Source organism: Periophthalmus magnuspinnatus, chromosome 1 (genome assembly GCF_009829125.3).
Source record: "Periophthalmus magnuspinnatus isolate fPerMag1 chromosome 1, fPerMag1.2.pri, whole genome shotgun sequence".
Classification (NCBI taxonomy): Eukaryota; Metazoa; Chordata; class Actinopteri; order Gobiiformes; family Gobiidae; genus Periophthalmus; species Periophthalmus magnuspinnatus.
In genome coordinates, this window is record NC_047126.1 from 6,062,280 (window position 1) to 6,082,358 (window position 20,079).

The 20,079-nt window shown below is 39.9% G+C and overlaps 1 protein-coding gene across 2 annotated transcripts; it reads left to right on the forward strand.

Moving 5' to 3' along the window:
• Positions 1 to 5,003: 5,003 nt before the first annotated feature.
• Positions 5,004 to 17,338, forward strand: LOC117376257 (arachidonate 12-lipoxygenase, 12R-type-like). Of its 2 annotated transcripts, none has more exons than XM_033972674.2 (15): positions 5,004 to 5,162; positions 5,253 to 5,471; positions 5,841 to 6,045; positions 6,117 to 6,198; positions 6,440 to 6,562; positions 6,674 to 6,777; positions 7,952 to 8,118; positions 8,208 to 8,351; positions 8,487 to 8,690; positions 8,763 to 8,849; positions 10,520 to 10,689; positions 12,064 to 12,185; positions 13,110 to 13,210; positions 13,303 to 13,473; positions 15,785 to 17,338. In XM_033972674.2, the coding sequence occupies exons 2-15, from the start codon at positions 5,319 to 5,321 to the stop codon at positions 15,962 to 15,964; spliced, it is 2,013 nt and encodes a 670-aa protein (XP_033828565.1). In that variant the 5' UTR covers positions 5,004 to 5,162; positions 5,253 to 5,318; the 3' UTR covers positions 15,965 to 17,338. The 2 variants fall into 2 exon arrangements, with proteins under 2 accessions (XP_033828565.1, XP_033828574.1); XM_033972683.2 differs by having other exon boundaries at positions 5,035 to 5,162; positions 5,259 to 5,471; positions 15,785 to 17,332.
• The last annotated feature ends 2,741 nt before the right edge of the window (positions 17,339 to 20,079 follow it).

Below are 20,079 nucleotides of genomic sequence, written 5' to 3' on the forward strand. Positions count from 1 at the left end.
TGAAAAAAATAAATCTGACTGGACGATCATGTTTAGTTCTGGCTCAAGATGCGACGGAGGAGACAAATCATACAGAGAGACATATCAGTGTGGATTTGCCGCACGTCCATGGAAAATCATCTACAAAGTGAATAAACATGATACTGGGCATTTTACTACGATACACTGCAATGTGAAAAAAGTGTTAACTATTCCAAATACTGTCCAGTACTATCCTGACTGTTGTTATTCTGTCTTTTTGTATTGTATTCTCTTGTTTTTATCCACAGTTTGAGTGTTTCCATCATGTAAATGTATGTTGAATTCTCTCGCCAGATTTTACTAAAACATATATCTTACACTGGCCATGGTGTTTTATTTTTTATTTTTCTTAATTATTTTATTTTTGGGCTGTTCCGTAGCATTCCAGTCTGTATCTTGTGTTGGTGACTTTGCCTCATTATCTGTGATTTATTTAACACTTGATCAATGACAAACAGAACATATGACCTGCTCCATCACTACAGCATGTCTCCACAGATTTATAGTAAGTGAGATAGTAACTGTGGTAAATATTTATCATAGTTTTGCATGAGTCAAGTGAAGGTTTATTGAAAAAATTGAGAAATTACAAAAATAAAGGAAGTAGCAGTTCAGAAACCACTGCCTCCATCACCCCTACATCATACACCACTACAACACCGATCCATCCAAAATACGCAATTTATGAGCAATGGAGGCATTTTCTGTCAGTTTAAATGCTCAAATAATGAATAATATAATTTATCTGAATTATTTGAATTGATCTATTGTTCATTTTCGACAGGTTATGACCCTGGTTCACATTATGTTTGTGAGATAATAGTTATGGAAGAATATCTATGTCATATCTGCTGCTCGTGTCCAAACACTAAGTAAAATGATAAACTTCATCAAAATAAAAAAGAGGAAAAGCATATTAGAGTAAAATCTTAAATTTAGCCATATTTTTTTGTGAAATGAGCAGTTTAACTTGACTTAGTTACACTTCATTGATCCCACATGAGTAAAATCATTCTCTGCATTTGACCCGTCAGTTGTGGGTGAAATAAAAAGTGAAAATAAAATGACCATTTGACAAAACACAACAGTGGAAAGAAGCTGCTCTTAGTCGCCTGGTGCAATGTCTTAATGAGGGCTTGTATGTGCAGTAGTACAGCAACCACGGCTGAATTCTCCTCCACATAAATCAGGGGGTGACATTTCAGTTTGCTAAAATAACTCTGCCCAGATCAGCGTAAAAGAACAGAAGTATATTAATGATTATAAATTTTCTCTTTGTACTCCTTTTGAATAAATTAGCTTAAGTTATGTTTTAAAAACTCAGCAGGGATGGGCCCTCAGGCACTGGGCTGGATTAATAAGACCCCCTCTTGCATTTGATACAGAGAAAAGATGTGTAATGAAATCATAACATAACAGAAAAAATGTATATGTTCAACTACCGCGTGTGCAAAATATATAAACCACTCAATAAATGAAGGGATTTTAAATTTATACAGCAGCATTTTGCATATAATCAATGAGACGTACACATTTACAGGAAAGTAAGTATAAAGTTAGAGTGAAACACAGAAGTTTACCAGCTGAGCAGTGACGGGGGATTTGTTATCTGACACAATAGTCCAAAAATTGTCAATTCTTCTTGCCCATTACGTCCATATTAGCATCATTTATTTGGTCCTGCAGGCATCCATTTAACATCGCTTTTATGATAATCTTATGCATAACCTTTCCTTTCTGTGGGTCACTCAATTACAGGGTAAAGGGCCTCCATTACCCAGAATGCCCTGCACCATATTCTCATTTCATTTGTGGAGCAGGCAAAGAGTTTAGCATTTCATCTGACATTCACAAATCTGCTCGAGTGCCTCTTTCATAAGGGCAGTACTTCAGGAACAAGTCACCATGACCGATTTTATGTTAGAACAGTGGGCAGTGTTATGTGGGCCTGTCTGTTCTGCTGATTAGCGCTAAAGGCTAGTTCAGGCTAGAGATGGGCTATTCTAGACGATGACCAGTCAGTCACAGGGTCACATCTGGAGTGTGACCTGGTGAAGAGGATCCTGGACTACATCAGAAACAGGGTCCAGTTTGTGAGAGGGACTGTGAAACTGACCTCCTGACCTTCAGTGTGGGTTCTCCTCAGGGGATTGTCTTTGCTCCTTTCCTCTTCACTCTCCACTCTGCAGCCTTGAGACACGACACAGATAGATTTGTCCTGAAGATCTTCTCTGATGAATTCACCATCATCAGCCTCATCACAGACAATGCGTAGTACAGAGAGATGGAGAGTTTGATAGTTTGGGTCCACAGTAACTGAACATCCTGTAGAGCAGATGTTTATACTGTGAGTCTCCGTTCAGCAGAGGTCTTAATGGCGGTGACTTCTTCTGCTGTTTGTGAATATCCATGGTTGTGGTATTGAGACAGTGGACTCATACAATACTGGGTGTTCATCTCAAAAATAAAGGAGACTGGACTCACAACACAGACATTATACAGAAAAAAGACGGCAGGTGACTGTGTTCTTTTGGAGTAAAGGGGGCTTAACGAAAGTATGTAGAAAGTGGAAAATAGGGGTCCAAAGTTTGACCCCAGGGACATCTCACAGGTCAACGCTTTTGGTCGTGATGAAAAATGCATAAATGGCCAATAGTCCAATTGAAAACATGTTTTAAAAATGCATAAAACCAGGAAATACAGTTGAGGAGTCGTGATTTGGATGTGCCAGATCCCAATAACACATCTGGAGGACTCCTGGTGTACTCAGATCCCCACTGCATGTAACAGCACAGTCCAATCACACTAGGACCAGCCCAGGAGAGGCATTCAACTGCACGAGGTTAAAAAAAAAACATCCAGGAACATCCCCCCATAGCTCAATGTTCCAACCTTTCTTAGAAGGTTGTGATAGAAGGCTCTATGTTCCCACAGTCCTGTGTTGTCACATTTAAAAGTAAGTTTTTGAAAGTAAATCCATAACCCCCATCTTCACCCAGACACTAACCTCAACCCTAAACTCAAAACCAAACTGAACCCTACAACAAAACCCTAGAGTTATTATTGTAAAGGCTCTAAACTTAACCATAACTTAACTTTAACCCTACAAAAGTGTGCTACTCTCACATTTCTGTTCCTAAAATGGCATAATAGAAATTGTCTAAATAGATCTGCGGGAACGTAGAGCTGACTCCACCATGGGATGCACATCTTCACACTAAGAAACACCTTACCTTTACCTTTGTGAGGGCAGAGCTTACTTTGGGATATTTGCTGTCTGTGGGTCAATACAAAGAGACTGTGAGGTGCTGTGTGTAGTTTATAGGAAAGATTTCGAACCTACAACCCTGACAGAGCTGAGCTGGGATGAACTTATGAGCAAACCAGTAAAACAGTTATCTTCTTCTAACTAACTTCAGCTTGTGTGCCTTGTTTAATAAACTTTGAACATCTACTCCAAATATACTAACAGAAGATAAATAATGGTTATGTATTTTGGAAGAACTCTTTGCAAAATTCCACAGCTTTGCCAAAAGATATAATTTGACCTTTTATTTCTACCAAAGCTGATTCATTGGGATGTGGTTAACTACTTCCCTGTGTTCATTTTCCATGTTAACTGTTTGACTCTCACCACAACCTGCTTCTTTTCTCCGTAAAACAGTTTTGTTTAAACAGAAGACTCATGCATCACTGCAGATCAAATTTTCCGTTCCAGTTTTTGGTGAATAGGAACACATTTTCATCACTCCCCTCGTTTGGCCCTCACCTAGACGTGCGCTGGTTCTGCTTCTTCTGCTTCGTCATGAACTCCTCATGAACGGAAAAACCATGGTTATGTTGTAACATGCTGTTGTGAAACGGCCACACTATGCAACCCACACTTTGTTCTTCCTCTAATACCAATGTCAAACCTTTGCAAACAACAAACTATTGAAAAGATCACTCTCTCACAGTCAGAGACACTTATTGCGCAACATGTCGTAGTCTCATAGCTTCACTCTTCTGACAGTGCTGCGTTAGGTTTTGTCTATTGTAAATCTTTATAGTATCATTTATCTTTATCTTTATCTTTATTGCATGCAGGGCAGTTTCGGCAAATGCTAAGGGTGCACGGTGATGGGAGGGGCACCAGTCGATTCTCCATGTGCCGTGCTCAGTGGCATAATGCAGCTTAATGCACCTGATCATTAACAGTGCACAGCGGCAAATAAAAGACTCTGGAAACAGTTTGGAAATAGTGTTGTACATCCCACAAGCTTTAGCCCGTCTTTATTATTCGCCGAGTTACAAGCACAAACCAAATAACGCGGATAATGTGACAAAGCGCAGTGCATTTCTCTCTACACTTTTGTTAAATTCCCAAAGAAGCAACATAAAAGCAACATGTGGACAGAGTCTGGACTGTGACAGTTGTTTGGAGCATCTGTCCAAAGCCCAGTGCGAAGCTGCAGCTGGAGCACAAGAGTCAGGGAGCGAGCAGAGAGCTGGGACTCCACTAGGAAGCACTGATAAGGAATATGAACACGAGTGACATGCAGCATGGGTAAAATACAGGTTAGCCCTCACTGCCTCCTCTGAATCTTGGAGAGAAGCAGCCTTTAATCCTAATGTGCCATAAATTAGACCGAAATTAACTACTGTAAAAAAAGATTTGTTGATGTAATTTACCTCAGATCACAGGAAAATGACTTCTGTGTTGTTCAAAACCGCACTTCCCCAGCTACAAACTCACTTAATAACATTATCTTGTATCCCTAATTAATCAACTAATGTCTACAAAGGTCCTGACAAAATAAAGTACCCATTTTTTTTTTACTGTTTATTAATACGTGTGGGGACAGGAAGAAATCTCACCTAACCAAAAAACCGCTAGCTCAGGCACTTATAGTTATTTTCCTGCCGTTCTTGACCTTTGTATTGCAACATTGTAATTTCCCCATGGTGGCTCAGATAAAGGTTTACATTATTGCATCTTATCTAGACAGTGTCAGTTCAGTCTTCAGGGGAATACTGAATTGTTTATACAGCTCCAAACATTAGTCAGAGCATTTTTCCTTTGCGACACGCCCCTTGATTTGCGTATAAAACGGGAGTGAGTGAAAATCAGGTTATCACTCCAACATTTCAACCAAAGCCAGGTGAGACATTTGCAAATAATATCTGATTTTGCAGCTTTTTAGCGAAGATGCGTTACAATGATACACGTCTAACCATGTTTACCATTCCAGTGTCAGGTTTCTTGCCAGAATCTTTTGTACTTCCTACTGTGGGAGAGATAAGGGATTTTTCTGAAGATGGTGAAATACAAAGTCACTGTTTACACTGGCAGTAATTTTAGTGCCACTACATTAAACAAAGTGTTCATCAAATTAGTGGGAGAGGATGGAGAGAGTTTCCGAACCAAGCTTGTCAGTCTAAAGGGTGCAGCGTCTTTTTACAGAGGAACAGTAAGTATTAATGTAATTTAATTTAATTTTATTGAATTTTACTGAATTTGTTTTTATTTTTTTATCATTTATTTTTGTATTTTATTTATTCAATTACATTTACATTACATTTTTACATTTATTTATTTTTAATTAATTAATTTATTTATTTTATTTTATTTTTTTATTTTTTTGCAAGGAATATTTAGATTTTTGCCTGGAAAATGCTAAAAAAAAAACAAAAAAAAACTCTATTTATCTAGTTATATGTGCAATGCAGTTCTTGTGCTCATCTTGGGACACAATTGCAACCGTTTTGTAAATGTGTGAAGACATTTTCCTTTGTTTAAGTGGGAGTAACAAAACTTTTGCTTTTGTTTCTTATTCCAGTCATCTAAATTCTCTGTATGCACTGACCTTGACATCGGTAAAGTTCTACTGATTGAACTGGACAAACAGCCGATCCTCCTGACGCCAAAAGACGCTTGGTTTGTGGATAAGGTCTGCGTGAAGACTCCTGATAAAAAGGTCTACACGTTTCCAATTTACCGCTGGATCGACGACACCAATGTGCACCGCTTCAGAGAGGCCACAGGTAGGACTGGAATACTCCTTCAAACCTCATAAAATACCAGAATACTGTATAATATTGTGGATTTTCTTTAGCTCTGAGAGTCATTGACGACACTCACCATCTTGGTAGATATAGTCGGGAACAGGAGCTGAAGAAAAGAGCAGAAGATTACAAGTAAGTTAGACCAAACTTTAAATAAAAAAACTGTGCATGTAGGGTTCAGAAATAGGTAATATTATACTTAAAGACAGTAGTCCAATCATCTGTTTAACTGTTATATCACCACAGGTACATTATAACATTAGTACAAGCACTTTTTAGTTTAGTTTCCACCATGGTCTCAAATCCAAATAGTTATTTTTTCTTGATTTTGTGTCTTGATTGCACCACTGAAGTCTCAAATCTTTCTTTTCAGTTGGCATGTGTACGCTGATGGCCTTCCCCACTGTATCAAAACATCAGGTCTTGCCAGTTTACCCTGTGAGGTGCAGTTCTCCTTCACAAAGACCTCAGAGTTTGCATTCACCGCTGCCACTGGGTAAACTGCACGACTGGATATGTCTTTACTTGTCTTTTTGCAGACTTAGTCACGTTTTAGTTATTTGAAAAAGAAAAACTGGATGGATTTATGGTGGATTAATTTCTGCAGGTTGTTAGAGCTAAACCTAAAGGGGCTGGCTAATCAAAGAACTCTGTGGAAAGATTTTGAGGAAATTGACAAAGTCTTTTGCAACAAGAGCACTGACATATCGGGTAAGTGTTGCATTGTTCCTGCCTCACTGTGAGACCTACAACCATGTTTTTGAGATACAATATTAAATGTGTTATCTACAGCACTTTAAATGAACACAAACGGAGCTAGAACAGACCCTTGTGGAACACCTGCTCATTTCATTTGCCCAGAGAGTAGGTAATGAGAATCTGTTTGATGATTTGCCCTGAATTTGTTGCTTGGGCTGTCGGGAACAAACACAAGGGAGGAAAGGTTGGCAGGGTGAGTCGGGAGCGGGGTGTTTGCTGTGGTACAGGGACAGAGCGTGAGTCGCAGAGTCTGAGACGGGACGAATAGTACCGGTAGAGAAGAGCGGGGTCCGAAGAGAGCTGAGCAGGTCCAGGGAGCAGGATCTCAGAGATACGCGGATGATCTGGCGCTGAGTGTAAGGTCCTGGCTCCTCTTATCCTCCCCAGGTACAACTGATTGCAGATTAGCTCCAGGTGTGCACGGGAGGAGCCAAGATCTCCGCCCCAGCTCCAGGCTCAGACACAGAAGGGAGGGGAAAAAGAACAAAAAAGGGTCAGGACAGACAGGGATCGTGACAGGTTACCAGTATTACATAGGCTACATGTAGGCTACAGCACATTTAAATGAACACAAAAGGAGCTAGAACAGACCCTTGTGGGACACCTGCTCATTTAATTTACCCAGAGAGTACGTAATGAGAATCTGTTTGATGATTTGCCCTGAACTTGTTGTATTTCTATTTTTAATGTGTGTTCACCTGCCCAAGGACTGCAGATGGAAAGTAGCAGTAGCTAAATCTGGTACAAATCATCTTTTCCTTGTAAGATTAATGAATTTGTACATGGTCCCTGTCAAATAAAGAAAAAAAAAAAACAACAAAAAAACACTGACAACATGCAACTTGATTGAAGCAACTTTGACTTGTTTTGAGTGTGTAAATCATCACAGGAGAGACAATGCTTTCTTTGGATACCAGTATTACATAAGATATACTTAAAGCACATTAAATGAACACAAAAGGAGCTAGAACAGACCCTTGTGGGACACCTGCTCACTTAATTTCCTAATTTAAATCTGATTTGACATGGACTCAGAATGTTTGTTAGATTGAATTCAGTATATCTCAGTTTTGGATGAAGCTCGAGAAGCAACTTTGACTTGTATTTTCGTATGACCCGTGTCCAGAGTATGTAAAGAAGCACTGGAGAGAGGACGCTTTCTTTGGATACCAGTACCTGAATGGAAACAACCCCATTTTGATCCGGCGCTGCACCTCTCTGCCCGACAACTTCCCTGTCACTGATGAAATGGTCTTCGTTCATGGTTGCAAAAGCTTTTCTGATGAGATGCAGGTGAATATTTACAACAATCTACAAAAAAATCACATGTTCTTGAAATAAATAGTGTATACCGGTGAATATGTAATGCATGTTTTGAGCAGAAAGGCAACATTTACTTGTGCGACTACAAGACTTTGGATGGAGTAATGACCAATGTTATCAACGAGAAAAGGCAGTATTTGGTCGCTCCTCTTGTTCTTCTTCACAAAACACCTGACGATAAGCTGAAGCCTATTGCCATCCAGGTAAATTGTTTGACAAATCGCTTGAACCTCATTGTATTGATACTTTAGTGGATTTATTACACCCCCGAGGAAAACTGTAAGTGTAATGTTCATCAGGTTTTCTCAAATAAAAGCTGCAAATGTTTTCACTCACAGCTCAAACAGACTCCATCAGACGACAACCCCATTTTCGTCCCGTCTGACTCAGAGTACGACTGGTTAGTGGCGAAAGCTTTTGTGAAAAGCGCAGATTTTAGCGAACACCAGCTCAACGTGCACCTGCTGCGGACTCACCTTCTGGCTGAAGTCTTCTCGCTGTCCCTGCTGAGGAATATGCCCATGGTTCATCCTCTGTACAAGGTAGAACGATTTAAGAACGATACAAGATGAGAGTGTGTTGAATGTTTTATATCCTGTGGTCTCTTCCCTCAGCTCCTCATCCCCCACACGCGTTACACTCTGCAGATCAACTTCTTGGCTCGACGTCTGCTCATATCAGACACGGGAGTCTTTACACAAGTAGGTGGCCGTGTTTGAAGGTACAATATTACGCAAAAGTGACTCGTGTGAACTTTAAGTCATGTTATAATGTTGTTACCTCATCGAAAACACACCTGGAGTTGTGTTTTGTTTCATTCACATGTTTGTCTACATCTCCAAAGCTCAAAATGCTCCTTTCCACCTTGTGATGTCATGAAGTGCTTTTTTTTTTTTTTAAGTTAACAGCTCCCTTTTGCACTGATTGGCCAATTCCAAGGCTGAAATTATCCAAATGATTCTAGTGAAGGTGTGTGGAGTTTAAAAACACTGTGGAGCACTTCCTGTATCACCACATGATGACATCACAAGGTGGAACAGAGTGTTTTCTGTTTGAGAGAAGAACTCAGCCTAAATATGCAAGTTTGTGTGTTAAACTTGTGTGAATGAAACAAGACACAACTCCAGGTTTGTTTGTGATGAGGAAACAACATTATAAAACAACTGTCGCAGATTTTTCTTAATTTTTTTATTTATAATTTCACTTCCTGGTTGAGTGTGAGCAGCAGATGTGACGTACACAGTAGTTATGATTATATTTTTCTTCTTTTTTTATCTTTATTTATACAGAGGAGCCCAATGAGAGCACTGGGGCTCTTTTCATGGGTGTCCTGTTTAAAACACAATACAAGCAGAAAAACAAACAAAACAAACAAGTATAAAAATCCATATAAAACATTAAAAACAGGAGCAGGTGTGTGGATAAAAGTTTGTTACCAGATTGTTAAATTGTGATTGTGTCACCAGCGTATCCAGTTTTACTTTTCCTTGGAGTGTATTACATTTTTGTGAATCAAAACAGCTAAAAGCCTCTTTCCCGTCGCAGTTTTGGTGCAGCTCGTCCTTAGCCTTACGCAGTCATGTGATCTGGTGTTAAATGGTCCAAACTAAAAAAAATAAAAATAAAAATAATAGCTGTTAAGAGTGCAGAATAAAAACCTTTCAGTTGTATGCACAGCTACTCTTTTAATGGTAATTTTATGATGACAAAAGAAACATGGACTGACGGACTTTTATTAGACAGAGTAAAGTGACAGGAAAGTATTTGAGAAGTGGCAGGAAAGTTTTGTAAAGTATTGGGAAAGTTCTGAAACTGAGCAACTGAGCAAGTGTTTAAAGAGTGCGAGAGAGAGTTTTTAAAGGGTGCAAACGAGTGGGTGAGAGGGTTGCAGATTGGGTGATTATTTATGTTTGGATTTGTATGATTTTAATGTCTTTCTTATTCTGTAAAGCACTTTGAATTACCTTGTGTACGAATTGTGCTCTACAAATAAACTCGCCTTGCCATAATAATAGAATATAAAAATAAATAAATGAAAAAAAATGAATGAATGAATAAATAAGTAAATAAATAAATGCCTTTATTTTGTTAAAGGAAGGTTTAAACTGCCAGAAAAATGCCTTCCTTTTACATATTTTGTCCCTGCATTTTGGATGGACGTGTTGATAACATGGGTGGAGAATTCACTGCTTCTTCTTTGTATTATTTTACTTTCCTCTCAGCTTTTTTCTCAATCGATTGCCACTTAACTAATAAAACTATGATAAATATAAAATGAAATAAATAAATAAGAAAAACGTGAAATCGCGTCACATGCACTTCAAATACCAAGCAGAGAGTTGTGAAATATTAACTTTATCGTATGTCGTAGTTTGCATCTTCTGGCGGAAAGGGCATGTTCACCATCCTCCGTAGGTCGCTGTCCTCCATGACCTACACCTCCCTCTGTATCCCAGACGACATCGCAGAGAGAGGGGTGGAGTCTCTGCCCAACTACTACTACAGGGACGACGGACTCCGGCTTTGGGACATTATACACAGGTAATCCTTTGAAAGATGGATTTATTATGACAATGGGACCAAACATGAGGAAAAACAACCAAGAGTTACATTATTCCAGATTAATACAAAGACAAAGGTAGAATAGAGTCTATGATTGAAGTTAAAATGCCACTTCTCTAATGTTTACCACAAACTTTTCTCTGGCATTGTCCTCACTGTTGCTTTTGTTTCATTGATCATTGATCAGTCTGTCATAATGTCTAATTAAAAGAGCTGAACGGATAATTAGCAACAACAAGACGAGCGTTTACCAGAGAGTGGCCAAGTTCTGTGTCTCTGAAGTAGAAACGAAAATACAGTCGTTTGGCAGAAAGAAAAAGAAAGAAAAGAGATTTTATGAGGACTGTTTATCGTGATAGAGAGATAGAAGGATGGATGGACGGACAGACAGACAGATAGACGGATGGACAGATGATAGATCGATAGATAGATAAATCGAGAGACGAACAGATGATTGATGGATCGATAGATAGATAGATAGATAGATAGATAAATTGATAGACGAACAGATGATGGATGGACAGATGATCGATAGATAGATGATAGATAGACAAACAGATGATAGATAGATCGATAGATAGATAGATCGATAGATGGACAAATGATAGATAGATCAACAGATAGATCGATAGATAGATAGAAGGATGGACAGATGATGGATCGATCGATAGATAGATAGATAGACGGACGGACAGATGATGGATCGATCGATAGATAGATAGATAGACGGACGGACAGATGATGGATCGATAGATAGATCGATAGATAGACGGACGCATAGATGATGGATGGATCGATAGATAGATAGATAGATAGACGGACAGACAGATGATGGATCGATAGATGGACAGATGATAGATCAATAGATAGATAGATAGATAGATAGATAGATAGATAGATAGATAGATAGATAGATAGATAGATAGACGGACAGATGATAGATCGATAAATATATAGATAGATAGATAGATAGATAGATAGATAGATAGATAGACGGACAGACAGATGATGGATCGATAGATGGATAAATAGATAAGACAGATTTTGCTCAGATATATAGATCCAGGCCCTTTAATAACTACAAATCAACCTCTGATGACTCACAGGTTGTTGTGTCCTTGAGCAAGACACTTAAGTCTGAAAAGGACAGTTGATTCACTGACGACACAACCTGATCCAGATGTTTGATGTGGAGCTTTGGGCGTGTGTTGTTTTTTTTTAGTATCAGTGATATTTTTATCTGAAGCGTGCTGTACGTGGTTGCATCTCTTACACATTTTACACACTTCATCTGCTTCAAATAAAGTGTGAGATTAAAAAATAATAATATGAATAAATCTGTAAAAATGCTAGGTTTGTGAAAGGAGTGCTGAGCTACTACTACAAAAACGACCAGGAGGTTAAAGATGACGTGGAACTGCAGAAGTGGATCCAGGACATTTATGAACATGGATTTCTCTCGCAGGACGGCACAGGTGACTGACACAAACATATTATTTTAAAAAAAGTTAATATCAATCTGTGAACAGGGCAGGACTTTTCTGATGGTGGGTCCATAACCTGCTGCTCTTCATGGAGATGTTATTACTTTGCCTAGAATGTCCCGCCATATAACATTAAAGTGATTTATTTTGTATTTATTAAATTACATTACGATTTAAATGTACCTTAAATCAGACCTCTTCTACAAAATTTCAGAGTTTTTTCAGACTTTTCAGAGTTATAGTTATTTCTCCTTCTCATTTACCTCTCAAAGTAGTTTTTTTGGAGTGATTTGTGATTTATTTGGAGTGATTTATTTTCTTAGTCGATGATGCACGTAGGATTTGGCAGTGTTGTGTCGTCATTATGTTACAAATGAAAAAAAAAAACATCTACATCTTACTGTGATGTGCAGCGATCCATAGGAGGCGTCGGCTCTTTGTTGTGATGACGTTGATCACGGCTTTAAGTCAACTCCCACTGAGCACCGCAGTTTTCCAGCACGGAAGTCAGCGGACGTGTTTCTTTTATGAATGAATAATGCAATTTAAAAACTGCAAATAATAACATAATGATCCACGGGTGTCATAGATTATAACTCTGTAGCGACACAAGCTTCTTTAAAAACACGCATTATTATTATTGATAGCCGGCTCACCTCTCCTCAGATCTTACCGGTAACTTAGTTTGATGACGTCACCTTCTGTCTCCTGAGCGATTCGATACATTTAAAGCTATACTGCGGAACATTCCAGGCAAAGCAACATCTCCGTTGAAACAAGCAAATGGCAGTGAACCCTGCGCTTACGACTGATCGACCTTATAGTTATCGTTCATCAAAATACATCACTTTTTTCATACAAATAGCAAAAATATATATGTTGGTGCTGATTTTGTAATATTCATAACTCTGATAGGAATCCCACAAAGCTTCAGCACCGTGGAGGAGATGGTCAAATTTGTCACCATGGTGATCTTTACGTGCTCAGCTCAACACGGAGCTGTTAACAGTGGACAGGTACGTTACTGTAGATGATCATTTAAACATAAAGATCGTAACATCAGTGCGTTTTCATGAGTAGTGGTACCATAACTGCGTGTATATTGCAGTATGACTACGGTGGCTGGATGCCCAACACCCCCATCACTCTACAGCAGCCTCCCCCGATCAAGAAGGGCACCGCCACCGAAGCGTCTTTCCTCCAGACACTGCCCAACGTCGACACCACGGTCCAAGGCATGGCGACGATGTGGCTCCTCAGCAGGCAGTCCTCAGACTTTGTGAGTATTAAAACCTTACGAGCAGGAGTAGAACAAGCTTTGATCGCAATTCTAACTGTTCTAGTCATCTGGTCACTGCTCCGCTGCATTGTGTGTCGTTTTTGTGTCATTGAGCACAAAACTCACACCCATTTTACATGAAGTGTCTTTCATGTGGGTTGGAGTTTCATTCATGTCATGGTTAAGTCCTGGTTTAGTCCTGGTTTAGTCCTGGTTTAATCACGATTCTCTTGGTTTAGTCCTGGTTTAGTCCTGGTTTAGTCCTGGTTTAGTCCTGGTTTAGTCCTGGTTTAGTCCTGGTTTAATCACGATTCTCTTGGTTTAGTCCTGGTTTAGTCCTGGTTTAGTCCTGGTTTAGTCCTGGTTTAATCATGATTCTCTTGATTTAGTCCTGGTTTAGTCCTGGTTTTGTCCTGGTTTAATCATGATTCTCTTGGTTTAGTCCTGGTTTAGTCCCGGTTCAGTCCTGGTTTAGTCCTGGTTTAGTCCTGGTTTAGTCCTGGTTTAGTCCTGGTTTAGTCCTGGTTTAGTCCTGGTTTAATCATGATTCTCTTGATTTAGTCCTGGTTTAGTCCTGGTTTAGTCCTGGTTTAGTCCTGGTTTAGTCCTGGTTTAGTCCTGGTTTAATCATGATTCTCTTGATTTAGTCCTGGTTTAGTCCTGGTTTAGTCCTGGTTTAATCATGATTCTCTTGGTTTAGTCCTGGTTTAGTCCTGGTTTAGTCCTGGTTTAGTCCTGGTTTTGTCCTGGTTTTGTCCTGGTTTAATCACGATTCTCTTGGTTCAGTCCTGGTTTAGTCCTGGTTTAGTCCTGGTTTAGTCTTGGTTTAGTCCTGGTTTAGTCCTGGTTTAGTCCTGGTTTAGTCCTGGTTTAATCATGATTCTCTTGATTTAGTCCTGGTTTAGTCCTGGTTTAGTCCTGGTTTAGTCCTGGTTTTGTCCTGGTTTAGTCCTGGTTTAATCATGATTCTCTTGATTTAGTCCTGGTTTAGTCCTGGTTTAGTCCTGGTTTAATCATGATTCTCTTGGTTTAGTCCTGGTTTAGTCCTGGTTTAGTCCTGGTTTAATCATGATTCTCTTGATTTAGTCCTGGTTTAGTCCTGGTTTAGTCCCGGTTCAGTCCTGGTTTAGTCCTGGTTTAGTCCTGGTTTAGTCCTGGTTTAGTCCTGGTTTAGTCCTGGTTTAGTCCTGGTTTAGTCCTGGTTTAATCACGATTCTCTTGGTTTAGTCCTGGTTTAGTCCTGGTTTAGTCCTGGTTTAGTCCTGGTTTAGTCCTGGTTTAGTCCTGGTTTAATCATGATTCTCTTGATTTAGTCCTGGTTTAGTCCTGGTTTAGTCCTGGTTTAATCATGATTCTCTTGGTTTAGTCCTGGTTTAGTCCTGGTTTTGTCCTGGTTTTGTCCTGGTTTTGTCCTGGTTTAATCACGATTCTCTTGGTTTAGTCCTGGTTTAGTCTTGGTTTAGTCCTGGTTTAATCATGATTCTCTTGGTTTAGTCCTGGTTTAGTCCCGGTTCAGTCCTGGTTTAGTCCTGGTTTAGTCCTGGTTTAGTCCTGGTTTAGTCCTGGTTTAGTCCTGGTTTAATCACAACTCTCTTGGTTTAGTCCTGTTCTAGTCCTGGTTTAGTCCTGGTTTAGTCCTGGTTTAATCACGATTCTCTTGGTTTAGTCCTGGTTTAGTCCTGGTTTAGTCCTGGTTTAGTCCTGGTTTAATCACGATTCTCTTGGTTTAGTCCTGGTTTAGTCCTGGTTTAGTCCTGGTTTAGTCCTGGTTTAATCATGATTCTCTTGATTTAGTCCTGGTTTAGTCCTGGTTTAGTCCTGGTTTAATCATGATTCTCTTGGTTTAGTCCTGGTTTAGTCCTGGTTTTGTCCTGGTTTTGTCCTGGTTTAATCACGATTCTCTTGGTTTAGTCCTGGTTTAGTCTTGGTTTAATCACGATTCTCTTGGTTTAGTCCTGGTTTAGTCTTGGTTTAGTCCTGGTTTAATCATGATTCTCTTGGTTTAGTCCTGGTTTAGTCCCGGTTCAGTCCTGGTTTAGTCCTGGTTTAGTCCTGGTTTAGTCCTGGTTTAGTCCTGGTTTAATCACAACTCTCTTGGTTTAGTCCTGTTCTAGTTCTGGTTTAGTTCTGGTTTGTTGGGAAGATAACTTGGGAATGAGGAATTGTACCTGTAGTCCAGAATTGGTGAAGTCGGTGTGTGTGTGTGTGTGTGTGTCGGGGTGTGTGTGCGTGTGCATGCGTGTGTGCGTGCGTGTGTGTGTTTGTAATTGTGAGCACAGACTTAGCGCTCCCTTTAATCTGGTCCTTTCAGGCTGGTCTGGGCTGTTACCCTGATTTCCACTTCTCTGAGGAGAAGCCGCTGAATCTCATTCACACGTTTCAAGAAGAACTGATCCAGCTCAGCATCAAAATCAAAGAACGAAACAAGAGCCTGGAGGTTCCGTACACGTACATGGACCCCAGTGAGGTGGAGAACAGCGTCGCTATTTAGTCCAGGGAAGACAACATGGGATTTGTTTTTTTTATTAACAATTAAATGCAGATTTGTATGTTTCTTGTTTTATGTGCTTATCAAATCTTACATATGTATCTATCTTAATTTGAAAAGGATAACATTTACCTACAAGTATTTGCTCCTAAAGTAACAAGTCGCCTGGAGTGTCCTGCTCTGAAATGTGAAATCATCTGTGTAATAATTAAGTCAAAGTTCAAAGGCAGACGATCTGTGGCCAGGACTGGTCAGATTTACATCATATATCCATGATTATCAGAGAGATGGAAAATTAAATGCTGCCATAAAAATTTGCAGTTAATTAGAAATTCAAAACAAAATCTTCTATGTTTTAAATAGTGGCTAGTCTTTAAAATGAACCCACAAAGCAGCTGTAGTATTTATTTTATAGTTTAGTGTCCTAGACATGAAGTAAACATGGATGGAATCTACAACTGATTTTACTCACAATTACTGTGTTGATTTATTCATACATGAAAACATTTTACATTATGTAAACATGTTTACACTGGTTTGTTTTGGTTAAAAAGTGAATGAGCTCCTTGCTTTGACTTGCTGAATTCAACAGATTCTCCAACTTGTGTTTGTGTCCTCGATATTGGCAGCTAACGAAGCCCAACTGAAACTTACAACTGTTGTGAAAATCATTTTCAAATATTGTCCTTCATGTCAGTGTGAGTTGGCTTGTAATTCATGTATTAAAGGCTCACACTTTGCACGACACAGTTCTCATTTTGGTCCTGGCTTCATTTTAGTGTAAATCTTTTCTGTGATGAAGTCACCACAATGTCCCGCCCCAGTGTCGCCTGCACACTCCACTCACACTCCCCACAGACTCCCTGCACACTCCCAGCAGACTCCACGTACACTCCCCACACACTCCATACAGACTCCCTGCACACTCCTGGTGCACTCCCTGCACATTCCCCACAGACTCCCCGCACACTCCCTGCTGTGGGAGGACCTAAACACACAGGTAGGTTTGGTCCTGTCCCAGGGTCAGGGCTGGACTCACCTGTTCACACTTTGTGCAGGCGGCTGCAGGACACACACACAGCCAGACCAGGCTTTACATGGAGTGTCCTGATTACATGGGGGCATTTTTTAAATGAGTTTTTAAAGACTTGCTGCCGACTCTCACAACACTCACAGCTAAAATAAGTCTGATTCCTGGAGAGGGGCCTCCTGAAAAATACCCTTTTGGTTTTTAGAGAGATTCCCTGGTGTAAGCTGTTGAAAAGGGATTAGTGAATTAGACATATTTGTAGAAATATGACTTAATATGCAATAATGTTTACTTCAGGAATGGCATCTGGCATAAAAAAAAATAGAAATAAACTTTGATTTCACCCCAGGAGGAAGTCTTTTAATAACACTCTGAATTGTCTTTCACTGTTATATCCCAGATCCACAGAACATCATTTTTGAGGTTTTATATCAACTTTTCCTGAGGGCGTCAAAGGTCTTTTAAGGGAAGAAAGAAAATCGCAAAACAGAAATGAGTTTGGTTTGAATATGGCTGTGTAGGTGTGACCTTGTGAGCCGGTGTGAGGGCGGGGGCCTGTGGGTGGCTGGGCTGGCGGAGAGAGCATAATTAGCCTGGCAGCTCATTCAACTGTCCACCCCTGATAACTTGTTCCATTGTTCTGTATTACTGCAACTGCTCAAAGTTCATTTTTCAAAGCTACCGGGAGAACAGCTCTTTCATTAGTATTCAGAGCGTGGTCTTGCTGCTGTTAAAAAACCCTGTGTAAAGCTTTGAGGGGACTTTGATTTTTTTCCCAGGAAATATTCAATTAACAGAGCATGGATACAGTGTTACATGACATTTCTGATGAGATGATCAATTTTAAACTTTCATGTAATAATGAAAATAATACAGTGATGGAAGGTAACGCAGTAATCGAAGTAAACGGAATCTGTCCTATACTTAAGTCAATTTTACAGTGGACACTTTTTACTTTCACTTCACTACATTTAAGAGCAGATATGTGCAATTTCTACTCCACTACATTTTTGAACTACACTGAAAAATAAAAGTTTGAGGGGTCATTTATTTACCATGTTCGCGGAAACATCCTGACTAAATTTCCCGAGTTCAAGCTTGGGCTTTGCAATCAGGACGTGTGCTGTTAGTGTAGTAAGGTGGAGTTTGTGGAGCAACCAGCAGGTGGCAGTGGAGCAAAAACTATACAGGTTTCCCAGGAGTCTTTGGTTTTCCTCTGACTTGTTCACTTCCCCCTGCTGTGTCTGCCCTGTCCTCCATGATGCTACGTTAAACAGGTGATTTAGGAAGTTCAGTTCTAACATTTAGGTGAAATTATGCAGGTTCTTTGTTGTAGATTTAGTCCAGAGGTGGAGCTGCAGCCCCCGTGGTCCTTTACTGTGGACAATGGCCTGTTCTGTCTCTGTGTTGATGGGTCCTGTCTGTGCTGTTGAGTCCTGTCTGTGGTGATGGGTCCTGTCTGTTCTGATGGGTCCTGTCTCTGGTATTGTGTCCTGTCTGTGATGATGTTGGGTCCGGTCAGTCTGTTCTCATGGGTCCTATCTGTGGCGTTGGGTCCTGTCTGTGGTGAAGAGGCCTGTCTGTTCTGTTGAGTCCTGTCTGTGGTGATGGGTCCTGTCTGTTCTGATGGGTCCTGTCTCTGGTATTGAGTCCTGTCTGTGGTGTGTGGACCTGTCTCTCTGTTTTGATGGGTCCTGTCTGTGGCGATATGTCCTGTCTGTGGTGAAGAGGCCTGTCTGTCCTGATATGTTCTGTCTGTGGTGATGATGGGCCCTGTCTGTTCTGATGGGTCCTGTCTGTGGTGATGTGTCCTGTCTGTGGTGATAGGTCCTGTCTGTGGCGTTGGGTCCTGTCTGTGGTGATGTGTCCTGTCTGTGGTGATGGGCCTTGAATCATTATGTTTAAATCATTAACACGAGAATGAAAAACTTATGTCACTTATTTCTCAGGTTATGAGGTTTGAATCAACCACTCCCTGCAGAGCCTCCTGCTGTTTTTCCTTCACCTTTTTGCTCCTTTAATGTCAAACTGAACTTTAAAACGTAAAACCTGCAAATGAAAGGCTGGAAAGTTATTGAAGTGAATTTTTCAAGTGAATGAAATGATATTGCTCCTTTTATAGTGAATGAAAAGAAGTCCTAACTCAAGTTTATGCAGTTTAAAATAAATGTTACTATTTAACCTGGAACTCTGTGACCTCCGTGAACGAGCGAACCTGCGTCTTATTTTTTAGTTTAATTTATTCATTTTTTTTTTATTAATCCCGGTGGCGTTGCTGGTTTATTTTTTATCTTATTATAATTTAGTTGTATTGATTTTGGAAACCCACTCGTAATGCCACACTAGCATGCTAATTGCTGCTAATTTTACTGTCACGGTCGACTCCTCTCTGCGCTCTCTTCTCCGAAAGTTGTGAAAATTGCTTATAAAGTCTCCACGGGGAATAATTAGGATGATTAGAATGCAGGAGGTAAAAGAGGAAAGGCTCTGGACCACTGCAAACTGTTTAATATGAACTACTTCTGTTTTTCACTTAAGGCTGTAAAAATCAGGGACGAGCAAATAGGCAGGAATGAAACGTGTGAAGGTGATGAAGGTGATGGAGGTGATGGAGGTGATGGAGGTGATGGAGGTGACTCGGGCGGTGTCGGTGCAGATCAGACTAAAGTTTCTTCACGTGTGGCTCAGAGGCAAATGAATAGATTTATATGGGCCTTGCCCTCGTAAATGAGCTTGTTTACAGTTATTTAGTCTGTTTTTTTTTCTCAAGCTGCATCTTTCCCTTGTCTCAACTGTCTCAGAAAAGTATGAAGAGGCGGATATAAAAATAACACTACTTTGATGCACTTTTTATTGTTAAATCGAGTGTAATTTCTTCACATCTCCTTAAATGTATGAATATAAATATGGCAAAATGTACGGGTGAATATTTAGCGAGAAAAATGTACTTAAACGGCTCATATTTTTCTGTTTTCTGATCTATGTTATAATAGATCAGAAAACGGCAAATCACAAACACACCTGGAGTTGTGTTTTGCTTCTTTCACACATTTTTAACACGCAAACCCTGTATATTTAGGCTGCGTTC